The sequence below is a fragment of the Rhipicephalus microplus genome, chromosome 2, assembly GCF_043290135.1.
Source record: "Rhipicephalus microplus isolate Deutch F79 chromosome 2, USDA_Rmic, whole genome shotgun sequence".
Lineage (NCBI taxonomy): Eukaryota > Metazoa > Arthropoda > Arachnida > Ixodida > Ixodidae > Rhipicephalus > Rhipicephalus microplus.
Genome location: NC_134701.1, coordinates 114,990,587 through 115,005,374, shown reverse-complemented (window position 1 = coordinate 115,005,374; position 14,788 = coordinate 114,990,587). Strand labels below are relative to the sequence as shown.

At 45.0% G+C, this 14,788-nt stretch overlaps 3 protein-coding genes across 4 annotated transcripts in view; 1 reads left to right on the top strand and 2 right to left on the bottom strand.

Moving 5' to 3' along the window:
* The window catches only part of LOC119170774 (cell adhesion molecule Dscam1), a 220,900-nt gene that overhangs the window by 137,639 nt on the left and 68,473 nt on the right, over positions 1-14,788 (bottom strand). For both annotated transcript variants that reach the window (XM_075886711.1, XM_075886712.1), the window contains exon 4: positions 5,616-5,777. In XM_075886711.1, coding sequence (XP_075742826.1) covers positions 5,616-5,777 — 162 coding nt within the window. The remainder of the gene's footprint in view (positions 1-5,615; positions 5,778-14,788) is intronic.
* Positions 6,586-9,717, top strand: LOC119161980 (putative nuclease HARBI1). Its single transcript, XM_075886713.1, has 4 exons — positions 6,586-7,135; positions 7,192-7,334; positions 7,942-8,110; positions 8,827-9,717. The coding sequence occupies exons 1-4, from the start codon at positions 6,734-6,736 to the stop codon at positions 9,520-9,522; spliced, it is 1,410 nt and encodes a 469-aa protein (XP_075742828.1). The 5' UTR covers positions 6,586-6,733; the 3' UTR covers positions 9,523-9,717.
* On the bottom strand, positions 9,722-12,021 carry LOC119161137 (uncharacterized). Its single transcript, XM_037413485.2, has 4 exons — positions 11,814-12,021; positions 10,968-11,066; positions 10,801-10,905; positions 9,722-10,408 (listed from the first exon to the last, which is right to left on the bottom strand). Exons 1-4 carry the CDS (start codon positions 11,881-11,883, stop codon positions 9,762-9,764), a joined length of 921 nt encoding a protein of 306 aa, XP_037269382.1. The 5' UTR covers positions 11,884-12,021; the 3' UTR covers positions 9,722-9,761.

Sequence of the window (14,788 nt, the reverse complement as noted above, 5' to 3'; positions counted from 1 at the left end):
GCCGAAGTATCGGCCCCCCGAACCGCACCACGAAAGCGTGGACAATTTAGAAGTGGTCCTTATTGGTGCGCCAGCGGACGCCGGCTGTGGCCCAAAGAACAAGACAGAGCCGAGAGTTGATAAACAAACAAAATTATATTCTCATTAACGGCAGATCAAAAACAATACACACGTATGCACACTCCACAATAGTTACATACAATACGTCACCAAACAGACAATGTACTACACAGTACAATCAACCACACTTGAAACAACGGACACAGACAACAATACGCACTACAATGCAGTCGCATGCATTGAACAACCAAGACACTTAAAGACTAAAGAGATATAAAACCTATTCAGTCCAAAGTCCTTGGAACAAAAGTCTGAATGATACTCTTCCGAGAATCACTCACTCAAAGTCCAGCGTTGCTGTCGTTCCGCAGCTCTCGAAGTTCTCTCCCAGGAAACCTCCCGTCTTCAATTGGCCACTCTTCAAACTTCAACTTCTTCGCCGGAAATCCGTCGGCTTCACACACGCAGCTGTTGCCCGCGTCTTCGCTCGATAGCGGTAAACCCACGCTCTTGCCTGTAGCTCGAGCCGTCCCTACGGACCAAAACTTCGCCGACTACACGGCGGACTCTCTACGCACTCTGGCGCTCACTTCCGTCTCCTCCTGTTCTGTCACTACGGGCAGAACCTTCGCCGACTACACGGCGGAATTCCTACGCGCTCCGGCGCTAACTTTCCGTCTCCTCCTGATTACTCGTCTCGGCTGCTCGGTTAAATACCTTGCGCGCGACTTTCCAGATGTTTCTCGTCATTTCGTCGGCGCGATACGCAGCGAAGGCTGGGGAGAGGCACGAGACGGTTCGACTGCCCTCTCCCGAGGATGATTCACTCGGTCTGACCCCGCCTTCTTCGTTCGAGAAAAATCGCGGTCTTGCTGGGCCGCCGATGTGGGGTGAGGAGGATCGTCTGCGAAGCCGTGCTTCTGCGGGGAGAGCGCGCGCCCGGGAGCCCTGGATGTTTGCTTTCTCTTTTTTTTTTTCTTTTTACCTCGCGGCGTTTCTGCCGCCCGTTGTCGCAAGGATTTGGCGGCGCGCTCTTGTTTAGCGCTCGTTCTGTGACACAGGTGCATAAGTGAAATGTTGTTTTTTTATTAGGAAGCACACAAAACGAAATTGTCTGATTGGTTCTTGTGTAGACCGAATGTAACCTACTTATTGTTTGGTTCTCTTGAGCAATGTGAGATGACATTGCCCTTAACTACGGTACTACACCTGCAAATAAAAAAAACAGTACGAACGCGGGTTAGGAACCGACCCCTTACTTTTTTCAATGCAGTAACACTTACCATTGCATATCCTTGTATCCTAAACCACCGGTGCGCTTACCATATCACTTTTTTTCTAGGGCGCTATGCTGGATCGGCCGAGTTTCGCGACTCTGCATCTTCCCGAGCACTGGCGACAACCCTTTAATAACTAGCGGTCCTGGTGACCACCTGTCCTCCTATTTATCTGCAATACTTGAAAGAAACGAAACGAGCAGCACGAGAGTGCTGCGTGTGCACCCTTGCTGCCTTCAAGAGTGAAAATTTCCATGCTGCACGTGAAATGAAATGACCTGTGCGAAATAGGATATATGCCCACTAACACACCTGTGGGAGGTGCGTGTTGAGTGAGCAAAAATACAGCACGACAATCATGCTCACCTCGCTGCACTGCTAAAATGTTAGTGGGTGGCGGCACTGACGAACTCACACGCGGTGTTTCTTTGATAATCGCCACAAATGCCTCACATGTGTTTCAAACGGCCCGCGCGTCGTGCAGCCATATTTATCAACGCTGCTATCACGCTCTACCCCCCGTCTTCCTGCCACGGCCACAGCAAGCGAGCACGGAGCAAACTAGGCTGCCCGAGAAGCTCGAGCCATCCTGCATTGCACCCCTGATACGAGCTTTGGGAGCAAGATGCCTTGCGAGACGTCACCTGGTGTTTAACAGATTGAGTTTATTTGAAAATATGCCATGTGAATTTTGCTAATATCAGTAGAGGAAGCTGACGTTGAAAAAAGCTGGTGCACAGAACACGGTCAGACAATTCATTATAGCGCTTCTTGTCATGCAAGGTTACCGCGGCCTCCAAAGTGTACCGCTATATGTCACCTACACTTCGATATAGAGAGTGTCTACAAAATTTGAAACAGACAGGCTGGTAAACTTTACTTATGATGTTCGGTTCGCTACACGACAGGGGCTGCCGTAGGAGATATTGCGTTAAAATACAGAGTAACTCAATGCTCATAACATTGGAAGTGTGCGTATATGTTCGAGAAAAAGAGACAAAATGCTCGGCATATTGCTATCTCACATTCATTCCCGTTTCCATATCATCCTTATCCTGGGCCCCATCCCTCTTTTGCATTTCCCGGCAGCTTCCAGCATGCTCGTCGAGATGAAATACGATAAAACAAGCTTAGAGCGTGTCACCAGTTCTCTCAACGCTGCCCGGAACTGCGGGATTTCAAAGTTTTTTCAACGTTCTAATTTGTGGTGTGTTAGATTATGATAATAAAATTATTCTACAGTTTCTTCAAAACGTATCACAAGGCGAAACTATTGTTTTAATGTGGGAATAACTGACAGTTTGACAAAGACATTATGGAACCACATTAAATATTTTCTAGCGCCGATGTATGGTAGGATACTCTTTATTAGACCCATGATTTTAATGGCTTGTGCTAATGACCTTATGCATTATTCAAGTTAGGTAAACCACTGATTTTTTTTTTCAAATGGCCTCGCGTACTTAAGGGCTCTTTTATTCAATGCGACGCCACAATGGTATTGATGAAGTTGCCTGATAGAATCACTCGGGAGCGTAGCCGTTACAAGACACGTGGCACAATACGCGTACGATTTGGCGGAGATGACAATGCCTTCTCATTATTAGTATTGGAGGCTTATATGTCAAATACTAGACAGACTGGATAAGTGGCTTCTCCCTGTTTCTTCTTTTTTTTCCCAGATACTTGCATTTTGCTGCTGTCATACTGGCCCGTCATCAACTGACACTGTATTCATGTTGATCGAGGTCAATAATGAAATGGAGGTACGGGGAAAAAAGCATTGAAGGAACTAACCAGCGTCATCAGGCCATGTGATATAGGCAGGTTCATTAGCATTGCAAATAGAGCCTTGAATTGATCAATGTTTATGTTAAACCTTACAAGAAGGCCAAAAAAGCATATTGTTTGGATTGTTCATGCTGATACCACAACGCATTTTTTTTGTCCCTCGGTGGAGTTCGAGGGAAGTGGTGACTATAACAGGACGAATAGACGTGCGCCCCAAGTAGGTAGGCTGTACTACTAAAGTCGATGCTGCAAATTGACCGAAGATCAAGTGCACTTGATATCACAGCAAATGTGTACGTTTGCCACTGGGAAGAGAACAAAGTGAGTTATATTTAAAAAAGGGGCATGATAACAAGCAATATCGGCTCCACTCTCTGTCAGCGCAGTGGAACTTCTATTTGAAAATGGCATGAGCTAGATGCTAGCGAGCTCGCCAACTTGGAAACTTTAGTAAAAGCGCACACAAGTTATTCCGCAACTGACAATCATATAAATTGTACTATGGTACCCCCATAACTACCTGAGGAGAATCGTATATGCAAAGAAAAACGCACAACGCAAAAAAGATGTATGAGGGACAGGTGTAGTGACTTTGAGCAAAAGAACAGTTTTACTTTGGAAACAGTGCGCTGACCACCTGATCACTTGATTGTGAGTGTGCTGTTGGCGTCAAATGAAACGCTGGAGCACAGGACTCAAGATTTAGCAAAGTTAGGGTGAGCGCAACCTAGTCATCAACAGCCATTGACGGGCGCGGACTTCTGGTTTGGCAGCAATGGGCGATTCCCCTACATTTCCATATATTCGCGTGTCCTCTAGTTTTGATATGCAAAACAAAGCAAGAATAAAATAAACAAAAGAGAAGCAAAAGTGAAGGGACCAGTACTGTTCGGCATGCCAAACCGGTCACAGTTATCATAGTGCTATGTCAACAGAAGAAGGCAAGCAAATTATATAGGCGGTTAGCGGAGTGCTGCCAAACCGGATGCACGCCCCCTTTGTTGGTGCTTGGTGAACACTTCACGACGGCCACGATTGCTCTGCTGTTGCTTGGTCTAGGCGTTCCGCTGTTCACGTTTCCTTTGACGCCGATAGTAAGTATGAAACTGCATTGCTGACCTGCCTTCCGACAATTACAGCTTCCTCTCGTACGTTCCCGATATCCTATCGTGCGGTTGAATTTAGTATTACAGAAGGCATGCACCACAGCTGCGGGACCCTGCTACAAGCTTAGCGGTCATTCACTGTCTGAGTAGTCGCAAAGCTGAAGTGCGCTAAACCCTGAGAGATGTAGTATATCAGTGTCACATCGGATGACCCTTTAGCTGACCGGTCTAGAGGGAGGCTGCTGTTGTCAGGTTTGAGCTGTAAACAGTTATGGCAAATGGTGCGTGTCCTGAATGTCTTACCACATATTTCAAAAGCAGTAGGCAGCTTTGAAGCGAGACAAACCCACTTAGAGGCGCTGCTAACCTGAGCCAGAAATTTGGCTGCTCTCGTATACGAAACACGTCTCCGTCCAGTAATACGAAAAAACGGCTGCACTTCCAATATCCATTACTGACTTGGTTTGAAGAATTGTCTTTTATTTTTACATTGATTCACCCATACTTTCGATATTCTAAAACACACTTTCCGTTTCAGCTGCAGGGCGTTCAGAGAGAAACCAAAGCAACGGTGAAGCGTGGCGGGTGCAGCAGACGCTTTGAATGCGTGGATTCAATTTCGGAGGCAGTGTCCGCTGGCTTTGAGCAGTGAGAGCCTTAACGCTGTATCGGTTGCACAAAGCTTCACTGGAACGCAGGCCCAAAACACTTTGCAAGGCACAAGTTTACCACTAAAGACAAAAATAACCAATAACTAAAAATAACTTTCAAGTATTTTTTGAAGCCTTCTTCACTAACATCATTCTTGGAGATAGATTGTTTCGCTTTATGCTGAGCTGCAATTGTACAATTTTGCGAGTCTGTTTAAAAATATGATATACTGCGTATTTATGTAAAACCGCTAAGGTTAAAATGCATGTGAATTGTAGTTCTAGGGGGTGCTACATTCGAACCAAAGAAAAGGGGTGTTGTTAACCTGAAGAGGTCATATACATATTTATAATTGGCTCAATGTTCAAATTTGGGGTTATAATAATGAAAACAGGAATAAAAGTTATGTAACATTTGTTAAAACAGACTAACTTCGAACACTTGCATTGCATTTGTGACGCGTACTGTTGTAGCACAAGAAACATCATATGGATGCTACTCGTGTAATCACATACGAATGACATCAAAACCACATGACCTAGCATATAACTAAGTGAGTGCCCCGACCTAGATCATGGCGCTCTAAAAAACCAGCCGAAAGTATTTACATCATTGGATTTCGAACAGGTGAATGTGACGTGCGTCACCAGAGCATTCTGGAGCACTCCAAAACGAGCCGCCGAGCGGTTCATTGAACTTCGCAAAGTGCAAGGAGTGATAACATGCGCACCTTTGTTGCCCGATGCATTGATAGTGAAGCCATCATCGCGAATCCAGGCGTCGACCACCGTGTGATGGCGAATGTACGAAGGTACGTAGCACTTGAGTACCGCCGTGTTGCCGCGTATCACAAAGGCATCTTGCACCCTTGGCTCGTAGTGGTAGTCCACAACTGCGAACAAGCGAGCACAAGGAGTATAATTTGTATGAGCAAGTAGTTTAACGTGAGTGGCTTATCTTCTAATAACATACCAAGCAGTTAAAGGAAAAATTACACAGCACACAGTCCGAAACAGCTGTGCGTTTAGGTCTTCGTTTTTTTCTCCTTTTGTTCGCTTTATTTGAGCTTTTTCAAAAATTACAGAGACAACACTAAATTGTGTTACTCAACTATATGAAAGGAAACATCATATTTGACACTAGAAACATCATAATCAATGAATACAAAGAATAGAAATTTTAAATAAAGCCAAGTAGTATCTTTCGTTCTTCGCTTCCAGGACCTTAATTCCAGGATTTTTTGATAACTCAATAACGTATTCCAGCACCACTTTCTATGTATTTTTGTGTCACACCATCATACACAAGACGTAGCGTTATTTCCTACTGGAAATTTTGCGTGAATATTAACTTTCAACTGAAAAGCGCGTCAGCTGAAGGTTTTTTTTAAATGGGGTAAAATGTGTAAGTGACAAAAGCTTCAAGCTGGGAGTTCACTAATGTCCTAACAAAACTAACACAGTTCGTTTATAAACTCGCAAGAACACTCTGCACAGTTAGTGAGATATAAAGTTGCATACTGCATTGAATGTGGCACCCGTTCATGTACACATTTAAGTGTGTGACTTTTTTTATGCATACGCGTAAGTGAGAGAAGAAAGGGTGCTTTCAGGACGCTCGTCTTATGGCGAATTCCATTGGGAGAGCAGGTGCACTCAAAAGCACGCTCAAAGTGCTCTCTTCCGAGGCGGCGTGTTTCAGTGGTCGAACAGGAGTAGGAGCACTGTCATCCATTGGTAGAGCGAGAGCGCTTTTGCTGCGCCGAGAGCAGCCAGGAGCAGTTCTGTCTGCTCCCTCTTAAAAAGCGGAGTGAGTGGAAAACGCAGGAAACCACGTGTTTGGAACGTCATGTCCGGACATACCCTCTCAGCAATCCTCCTCACTTGTTTACATTTTGCGGCGTCGTGTCGGGCGGTTATGGCGGCAGCGAAGCGTGCGTGGTGCTCGGGCTCGAACGATTTTAACGTCGTAGCGGCAGATTCTGGCAGTGAACGTCCACCTTGCCTGCCTTCAGATTCACGGATGGCGGAGGCAGCAAAACGTCGTCGTCTTGCCGAAGTATTTGACGAGCTAGACGATGTCAGCAGCGATAGCTGCTGGAGCTCTACGTCCGAGTCGAGTTCAAGCAGCAGCGACGATGACGACGAAGTGTATGCAGCAGCGTTTCAGCAGCTCTTTTCTCTGCCAGAGCGAAGGCCGAAAGTGGAAGCATATGTTACAAAGACGGTGGCTAGCTACTCCGACGAGGAGGTGAGTCATTCGGCTTCTGTTTTAATTAGGTTGCTTAAAGGCCTGTTTTCTTCCAGTTCAAAAGAAATTTCCGCGTCACGCGGCCGGTCGTGGACTTCTTGGCAGCAGAATTCGCCAAGTCACCGCACTGCCCTCAGAACAGTGATCATGGTGGCCTGCCTGCCAAGTCGGCTGAAGAACACATTCTCTCCTTTCTTTGGTGAGTGTCCGTACGTTTAGGAATGCCGCTGTCATCAGGTCACTGCATAATCCGTTTTATAGTGGGTTAGAGGCATATGAAATATTGCAAATAAATGTACCTAATTCGCAGCATGTCATTGGACCACCTTGCTTTAAACTTGTTAAATGCTACTAGCGAGTGTCGAACGTAATAGAGTTATAGTATTTTGTGAAATGCTTTCGTAGTTTGTACACCTACACACTGAGCTTCACAAAATTCTCGTTACTAGAATCAGTGGCAAAGCATAATTCATGATGCATCATTACAAACAACCATGAAAACTTTTGCTCACGAAGCATTTCAAATCGGCTGTGTCAGCAGGTTCACAGTGAGCTTCATCTCCACACTTATAAATGTAATGCGCGAATTAAAATTAGAATTTGTTATTTAGATAGTGCTTCTACTAATCAAATATTTTGAGTTTCTAAGGTGTCACCCAAAAAGGTGGAATCGTGTTTTCTGACTTCAGTTGTCTTGCTAATTTGCTTCATTGACAGCGACAGCATTGTTAACACCATTATTCAGTCATTGACAGCAACAGCAAGCTTAATTCCATTATTTAATTAGAGTATCCTCTCCTTTTCAGGTATGCAGCCAACAAAGCATGCATTAGAGATGTCGCTGGCCGCTTTGAAGTCGCAGAAAGCACTCACCACAGAATGATGGGCCGAGTAACTGCATTCCTGCTCGACATAGCACCGAATGTAATCAAGTTCCCCAGTGACCTGCAGAAGCTTGCTGTGGATTTTGAGAAGGTAACTATGCTTTTGTAAACATGCTATTTAAGGTATAAACTACAGTTTTTTTCACACCAATGTCATACAGCTCTACACAACTCAAGGGACCAGACTAAGAGGAATTACACCTACTCAAACCACAATAAGGACTGAAAGCAACTGATATGCAGGATCAGAACTGCAAATGAACAGAAAATGTAAAAATGCAAGAGATATGAAAGAGCACCACACAGTCAAGCCTCCTTCATGTGTATTACAAATGCTGTCAGCAATCGGACATTTTTCTTGAGTAGTTTTGACCATGTGATGCTGTTTCATATCTCTTCTATTTTCCCATCTTCTGCTTAGTGATGTACATCTAGTACTTGTCCTGCATGTACAGTGAATAAACCTAGAGTTCAGTTACTTGTGCACTCTGTATGTACTCTGTATGTGTCATTAATTCCCCTTCGTGCGGTCCCATGTGTTCTTTACCGCTCTACTATTACAATTATGAATTAGTTAGTGCCAGAATGCACCTTTTAAATAAGTTATTACAATTATTTTTCCCAGATGCTTCACAATTAAATAGCCAGTTAATTTCAATCATGTGTACCGGTAGTGTATTGCACTCGCCGTTATGAGCTTCAAGTCTCCAGTTTGTTTTAAACTTTTCCGCATGTTATTGGCACCTTTCATTACCCTTAGTGCCATGCTTATTTGACTATGTGTGTGCACATTTTTTTCTCTTGCAGCTGTCGGGATTCCCAGACACAATTGGGTGTGTTGACGGAAGCTACATGCCTATCAGGTGCCCAGCCAGGAAAGTGCGATCTGTTTATATAAACCGGCACCATTACCTATCCTTGACACTTCAAGGTGTTTGTGACAACAAGAAGAGGTTTCTTGATGCCAGCACTGGCTACCCAAGCAAAATTCATGACGCACGCATTTTCCGTCGGTCCAGGATTTCAAGTGTTTTGCCACAACTGTGCTCTAGCAAGTACCATATAGTGGGGGATGCTGCATATCCTTTCCGGGAGTACCTGATGACACCAATTCGAGACTATGGGAATCTTGACAGCATCAAAAAAACCTTCAATGCAAGACTCTCCGGGACAAGGGTGCTTATTGAAAATACTTTTGGCGATTTAAAAAATCGTTTCAGACAACTGCACAGGTTGGATATGTGGACAGTGGATAACATGTCCAAGTTTATCATTTCATGCTGTGTGCTTCACAACCTCTGCATTGATTGTGGAGATTTGCCAGAGAACCTGTCACGAGACCTGTCACTTACCTCACAAACAACAAATGTAGACTCAAGCTCTTCTGCAGTTCAAGTAAGCAGCAGTAGTGTAGCCCAACAGGATAGCCTATTACGTGGCTTGGCTAGCATCAAGAGAGATCACTTGATGATAAAAATGGGGTTGCAGAACCAGCAGCCATGAAACAAGGAATTCCTTTACGTGTTATGCAGTTGTGAGCAAATATATGCTTACCAAAGGCCCACCTGAAAAGCTGAACTCGTTAAAACACCTTCAAGGTTGGGAAAAATTGTCCTTACCACACACCTGTTGGCCCATTTGCATTTTCTCAAGGTAGTGTATTGTGCCAAACTAGAAAATAAAAGACATTGAAACTAAGTAATCGCTTTGGGTAGTACGTTTATTTATTTAAAACTACCACTTTATTTTGGAAGTCCAAAGGCCTGACGGAGAATCTCCATTTTTTCTTCATGCATTTTGCGCCGCTCTTCACGAAGCACCTGTCGCTCGGCCTGCCTTTCAGCTCTTCGATTTTCTTTTTCTTGACGTCTGGCCGCCTTTTGAGCCTCCTTTTCTTCTTGCAGTGCCCTCATTTCAGTAAAAAACAACTGCATGTGTGCCAGGCGTGCAGTTCCTACCCGTGGCTTCGTGTCGGGATTTGAGGACTGCGTCTTATTTTCCTCAGTGGTGTTGGCAGGTGACAACACGGCCGGAGATTCGGGCGAGGCTTTGAATGTAGCCCCTGAGGCGTCTCGCTCTACCTCCGGTTCAATGCTGTCATCAATGCTTTCAATTTTTTTCACCTCGTCGTCAAAAGGCACAGGGGTGGGTGAAGCACCAGACCTTTTGTTATGGTCGGAAGACGCCTTCCGACGCCTAATTACTGTTTTGTACCTATTTTCACACTGTTCTGGGGTTTTGGCTATGCCAAGCACAGCCTCGATGTCCATCGATATTTGTTTAAAGGCTTGCTTCCTGTTTTTGAATTTTTTAAATGGGCCAATCTGAGGGAAATATTTGAGGTAGTACTCTAGGAGCAGCCTTGTTTGCCCCTCTGTCCATTCAGCAGCTAGAATAAGAAAGAACCAACACATAAATGGTTTATTGGGAAACTGTCGGTCATTGTGCAGGCATTACTTATAATTGAATAATTTAACACACAGCACGGTCACTTGAGCTTAATTATCAATCAGCAAGCATTAATCAACAAAACAAGCATTTGCGCAGACTAGCAAACATACATAAGTGATAAGTTCTGGTATTGTGCATGTAAATGCAATATGCAAATTGTGCCAGTCTTCCAGTAATTGTAGTGGTCTGCTTTCCATGCTCTCTTTTTTTTTTTGTCATTTAAGGATCACTCCTACAAGTACACTTTTACACGCTGTGATGCATGCTTGTTAGATTTACCCAAGAACACTTGCTGAGGCAATTGTAGACACTCAGTGTTAATATACTTGCCTCCACCTCCTCTCCTGGAGCCTGATGGCTTGCTTTGAGCACCAGTCTCCCCGTCAGCTGATCTTGATGCAGTGGGAGCTGGCAGGTGCAGAGTATCTGTGCCATCTAAAAAATATAAATGAGCAGTAAATGTAGTGCCTCGCAATAATGTTAATACTAATACTTACCACCTCCTGTTTCAACGCATGGCAATCTGAGCTCCATGCGCATTTCTTCGCTCCCTCGCCTTGGCACATCGCCAGCCATATTTGTACGCAGAACTGCATCTGTTTTCACACAATGATGGAAATGTAATCAAATCAGTTATATAATGAAAATGGTTTCTCAAGTAGTCAGCTACATTATGCAAACTCGGATGCCTTACACTCGAAGGTAAGCGGATTAGAGCAAGCAAAAAACAAATTCTAAAAAAGTCAATTCATCATGTTACAGGGCTGCATGAAACACTGCACAAATCACTGATAATTAAAAAAAAATATCGCTTATCATACGTAGCATCTCGACCCTGCGATAAGAAATCGTGCTTCCGAGGAGATGTATGGCTTCACCGTATCACGTGGGATGCTGATCTGCCGTCTGGAGACATTAGCCACTTAAAAATCAGAAATAAAAATAAATTGTTACTGCGTGCAATACTTAGCTGCACCCACGTGACACTTGCTACACGCCACTTCGCAGTTACTTTTCTTAAAACGCTGCGAATCATTCTGTTGCTGATGGAGGGGTCTGCAATGTAAGTTTGTTTTGAATTAAGGATTAATTACTCATGCAAGGAAACTTGGCAACAGGATAGTGTACTGCAGTACTTCTAGAATTGTTTACGTTTTGTTAACTGCTGATGACAGCAGCAGCTGGTAACTGCATGAACAGTCTGATAAAGCTGTCATATCCACGGTGTTTTTCTGATATGATAAAGAATAGTGGGCTTAGGTCCACGCGCGCAAGAATGCATTGCATGCTGCATGCGCGACAAGTGCGCTGAAACAAATAAAAAGCAATCAAATTCACTTTACCTTCCGTACTAGATGGTGCCTGGTGTTGAATTAAAGACAGTAGGATGCGCTGAGCTTCCGAGTCCATCATGTAGTAGTATACGAAGCAGCAGCTTTGCAGGATAGCGCGCAAGCGAGTGCGCTGTACCAACCACTGCCACACGTGCTTTCCTTGCCCGTCCGGATCAGACCGCACGTGTTTTGCAGCAGAGGACGCTGGGATGCACAACCTTTCTCCTCACTCGCCTTTTTATTCCCTCACACCTGCTCTGCGGAGGTGTGCCGCATTCCAGTGGCAGGTCGAGTGACGCGGCTCTCAGTGCTCTGCCCCCTACTCCTCTCTGCTCGGCACCCTTACTCCTGTTCTCTCAATGGAATTCGCCATTAGCAACTTTGCTAACATGAGTGCCCTAATAGATGCTGCTTCCTTTGGCTAGTAATTTGCAATTGTGGCCCTTCCAGATAAATCGTTCACTGCATCTGCAAGATAACAACCATTCGGGCACTCCCGTGTGATATTAGTATATGGTAGTGGGTTTCGCTTAAGAAAGAAATGCGCAGAAACCAAACTATGGCTATGCTATCGCAAATGCCAAAGCGAAGCGTAACTTGGGGAAGCCGCGCTTTCTGAATTTGACTTTTTGCTGCGTCATCTCTGGCTCAGCTGGTCCTTGGGGTTTACTGCACTAGAGCCAAGCTTGATTTTCGAAGCGAAGCAGACTATGGCGGGCGCTGTGTCCATACCTCATTCTGTCCTGCGGCACCCACATTCCCACTGCTCATGTACGTTCCCTCCCTCTTTTTTTTTCCACTGCTCCCCCCCCCTCTCTTTCTCCAGCCGGCAGCGAAGCTAAATAAACGCTTCCTTGCTAGTGCGGCGTCCACACCCATATTGCGCATGTGGACCCACTCTTCCGTCTTTGTCTCGAGTCGGCAGCTAAGGCAATGAAACGCTTCCTCAGCACACACGATGACTTTGTAGCCGTTGAGCGTCGCTCTTACTGCGTTTCGCGTTTCCGTGAGAGAGAGCAAAACATTAAAAAAAGACAGGCCTGCGCAGAAGGCGCAGCACAGTCACTGCAAAAGCTAGAAGAGCGGCCTTTCGGAGCCTATTCTACACAATCATTGGGTAAATGCTGCAAGCACGCTTGCATGATACCCACTACGACATTAACAATGAAAAAAATTTGGGTAGTAGGCTGGCATTCGCTAAGGTTTTTTTTTTGTCATTCTTCTGAGAAGCGTGGTATCCGCTGAGCACTTGCAAGGAATTTCGCGCCAATTATACATGCAGTGGCTGACAACGATAAATAATTATGGCTGAATTGGGCATGCGTCACAGTTATTAGGAGAACAAGACCAAGGTTTTGTAATGAGCTGGAGTATTGGACGGCCCACTCGTTACGCTATTCGCATTGTGCGACGGCTGGTTGTTCTTTTGTTGTTTTAAAACGCTTTATAAGTCGTATTAACGCGATTGCATTCCCGACACCCAGCCTGCCTCAGGCAAGTTTGCCAACAAGTCCCAAGCACCGGCATGGTTCAGAGGTATATACTGGTCTTGCACCCAGCGGACCTGGGTTTGAGCCCCACAGTGTCATTAGTACTAGGTTTTATTTTGTGTGACAATTGTTTCGGACATCGGCGGCAGCGGCGGCGACAGACAACTATACGGCGCTGCGTGAGAGACACGAGTTGTCATCCCATAACAGCTTTCGCTGTAAAACGCCAGTCCTGCGTGGAAATCTCAGCACAGTAAAAACTAAAGCTAGAACAGTGGCCTTTCAGAGCCTTTTTTTACACTCTTTAGATAACTGCTACAAGCACAATGCTCTGTACCCACCACGCCATAAGATATTATATTATTTGTGTAATAGGCCTGCATTCACTATGCTATCCTTCGTCATTCTTTAGAGAAGCGTGGTATCTGCTACACACTTGTTAGCGATTTTGCGCAATTGTTTATGGCGTTGCTCAGTGGTGGAATATGCAGCTGGCACAAGGCAGACTCGGGTTCTAATCACATTGTATAATTGATGTTTTTATATACAAATTGTTTTTTCGTCCAATATTGGTTACAGACACCTGCGGCGGTGGCACTGGCAGAAAACTACGGCTCCGCGCGTGACCCGTGTTCTGATCTCAAAAAAGGTTTCACTGTATTTTATATAGAGAGCCGAAGCATGTGGGGGGTAACCCAAGTCCGTGTTCCCAATGATGATCTCGGTGACCAACCGTACCCGTCAAACCAAGGCCTGGCAAACCTCGAGAGGCCCATCGCAGAGGCCATCGTCCCACAGCTCTTTGGTGCGGAAGGGGTGCAGGATAGCGGGAAAGGGAAGAGCTAATTTTGTGGCGCACTCCACCGTGACATGGGCTACTGTTGGGGAGCTGCCGCAGCGCTGGCAAGAGTCTGCGTAGCGGTCAGGGTAGCACGGGATCACGTTCGATGTTTTTGGCGGGTGCATTGAGAAACCGGCTGTTTACAAGTTCAATAGTCGTAGTGACTGGTGGCGGTCGTGGCAGCACTCACAAGCATCAAGCGATGGTCACCAGCAGTATTATTCAGGTAGAAGTTTGAAACATTGGTGCACCGCCTTCAGGCGGTGCACCAATGTTTCAGGCGGTGCACGTGGACGAGTTTCAGTCTACGTTGCCTTAAGTTATCTACTCCTACTAAATCAATACTCAGTTTGTTTCCATGGTCATAATTTAAACAAACATTTTTTTTTTATCAATCAATGAAGCTTTATTTTCATAAATAGATATATGCAATTACAGGGATTATTTGGACCGATAGCCTAAAGTGGCTAGTGGACGGTCCAATACAATGTGCAACATAAAAAAGTGTACAGGTCAGCTCTGAGGTAACAACATAAAAAAAAACCATCATGTGATACAGATAACACAGTAATACATTTTTTCTTGCAGATATGCATACTTATTAGCTTGCAGCTAGTTTCTATACATAATTATGTCGCTTTCTGTGTGACTGT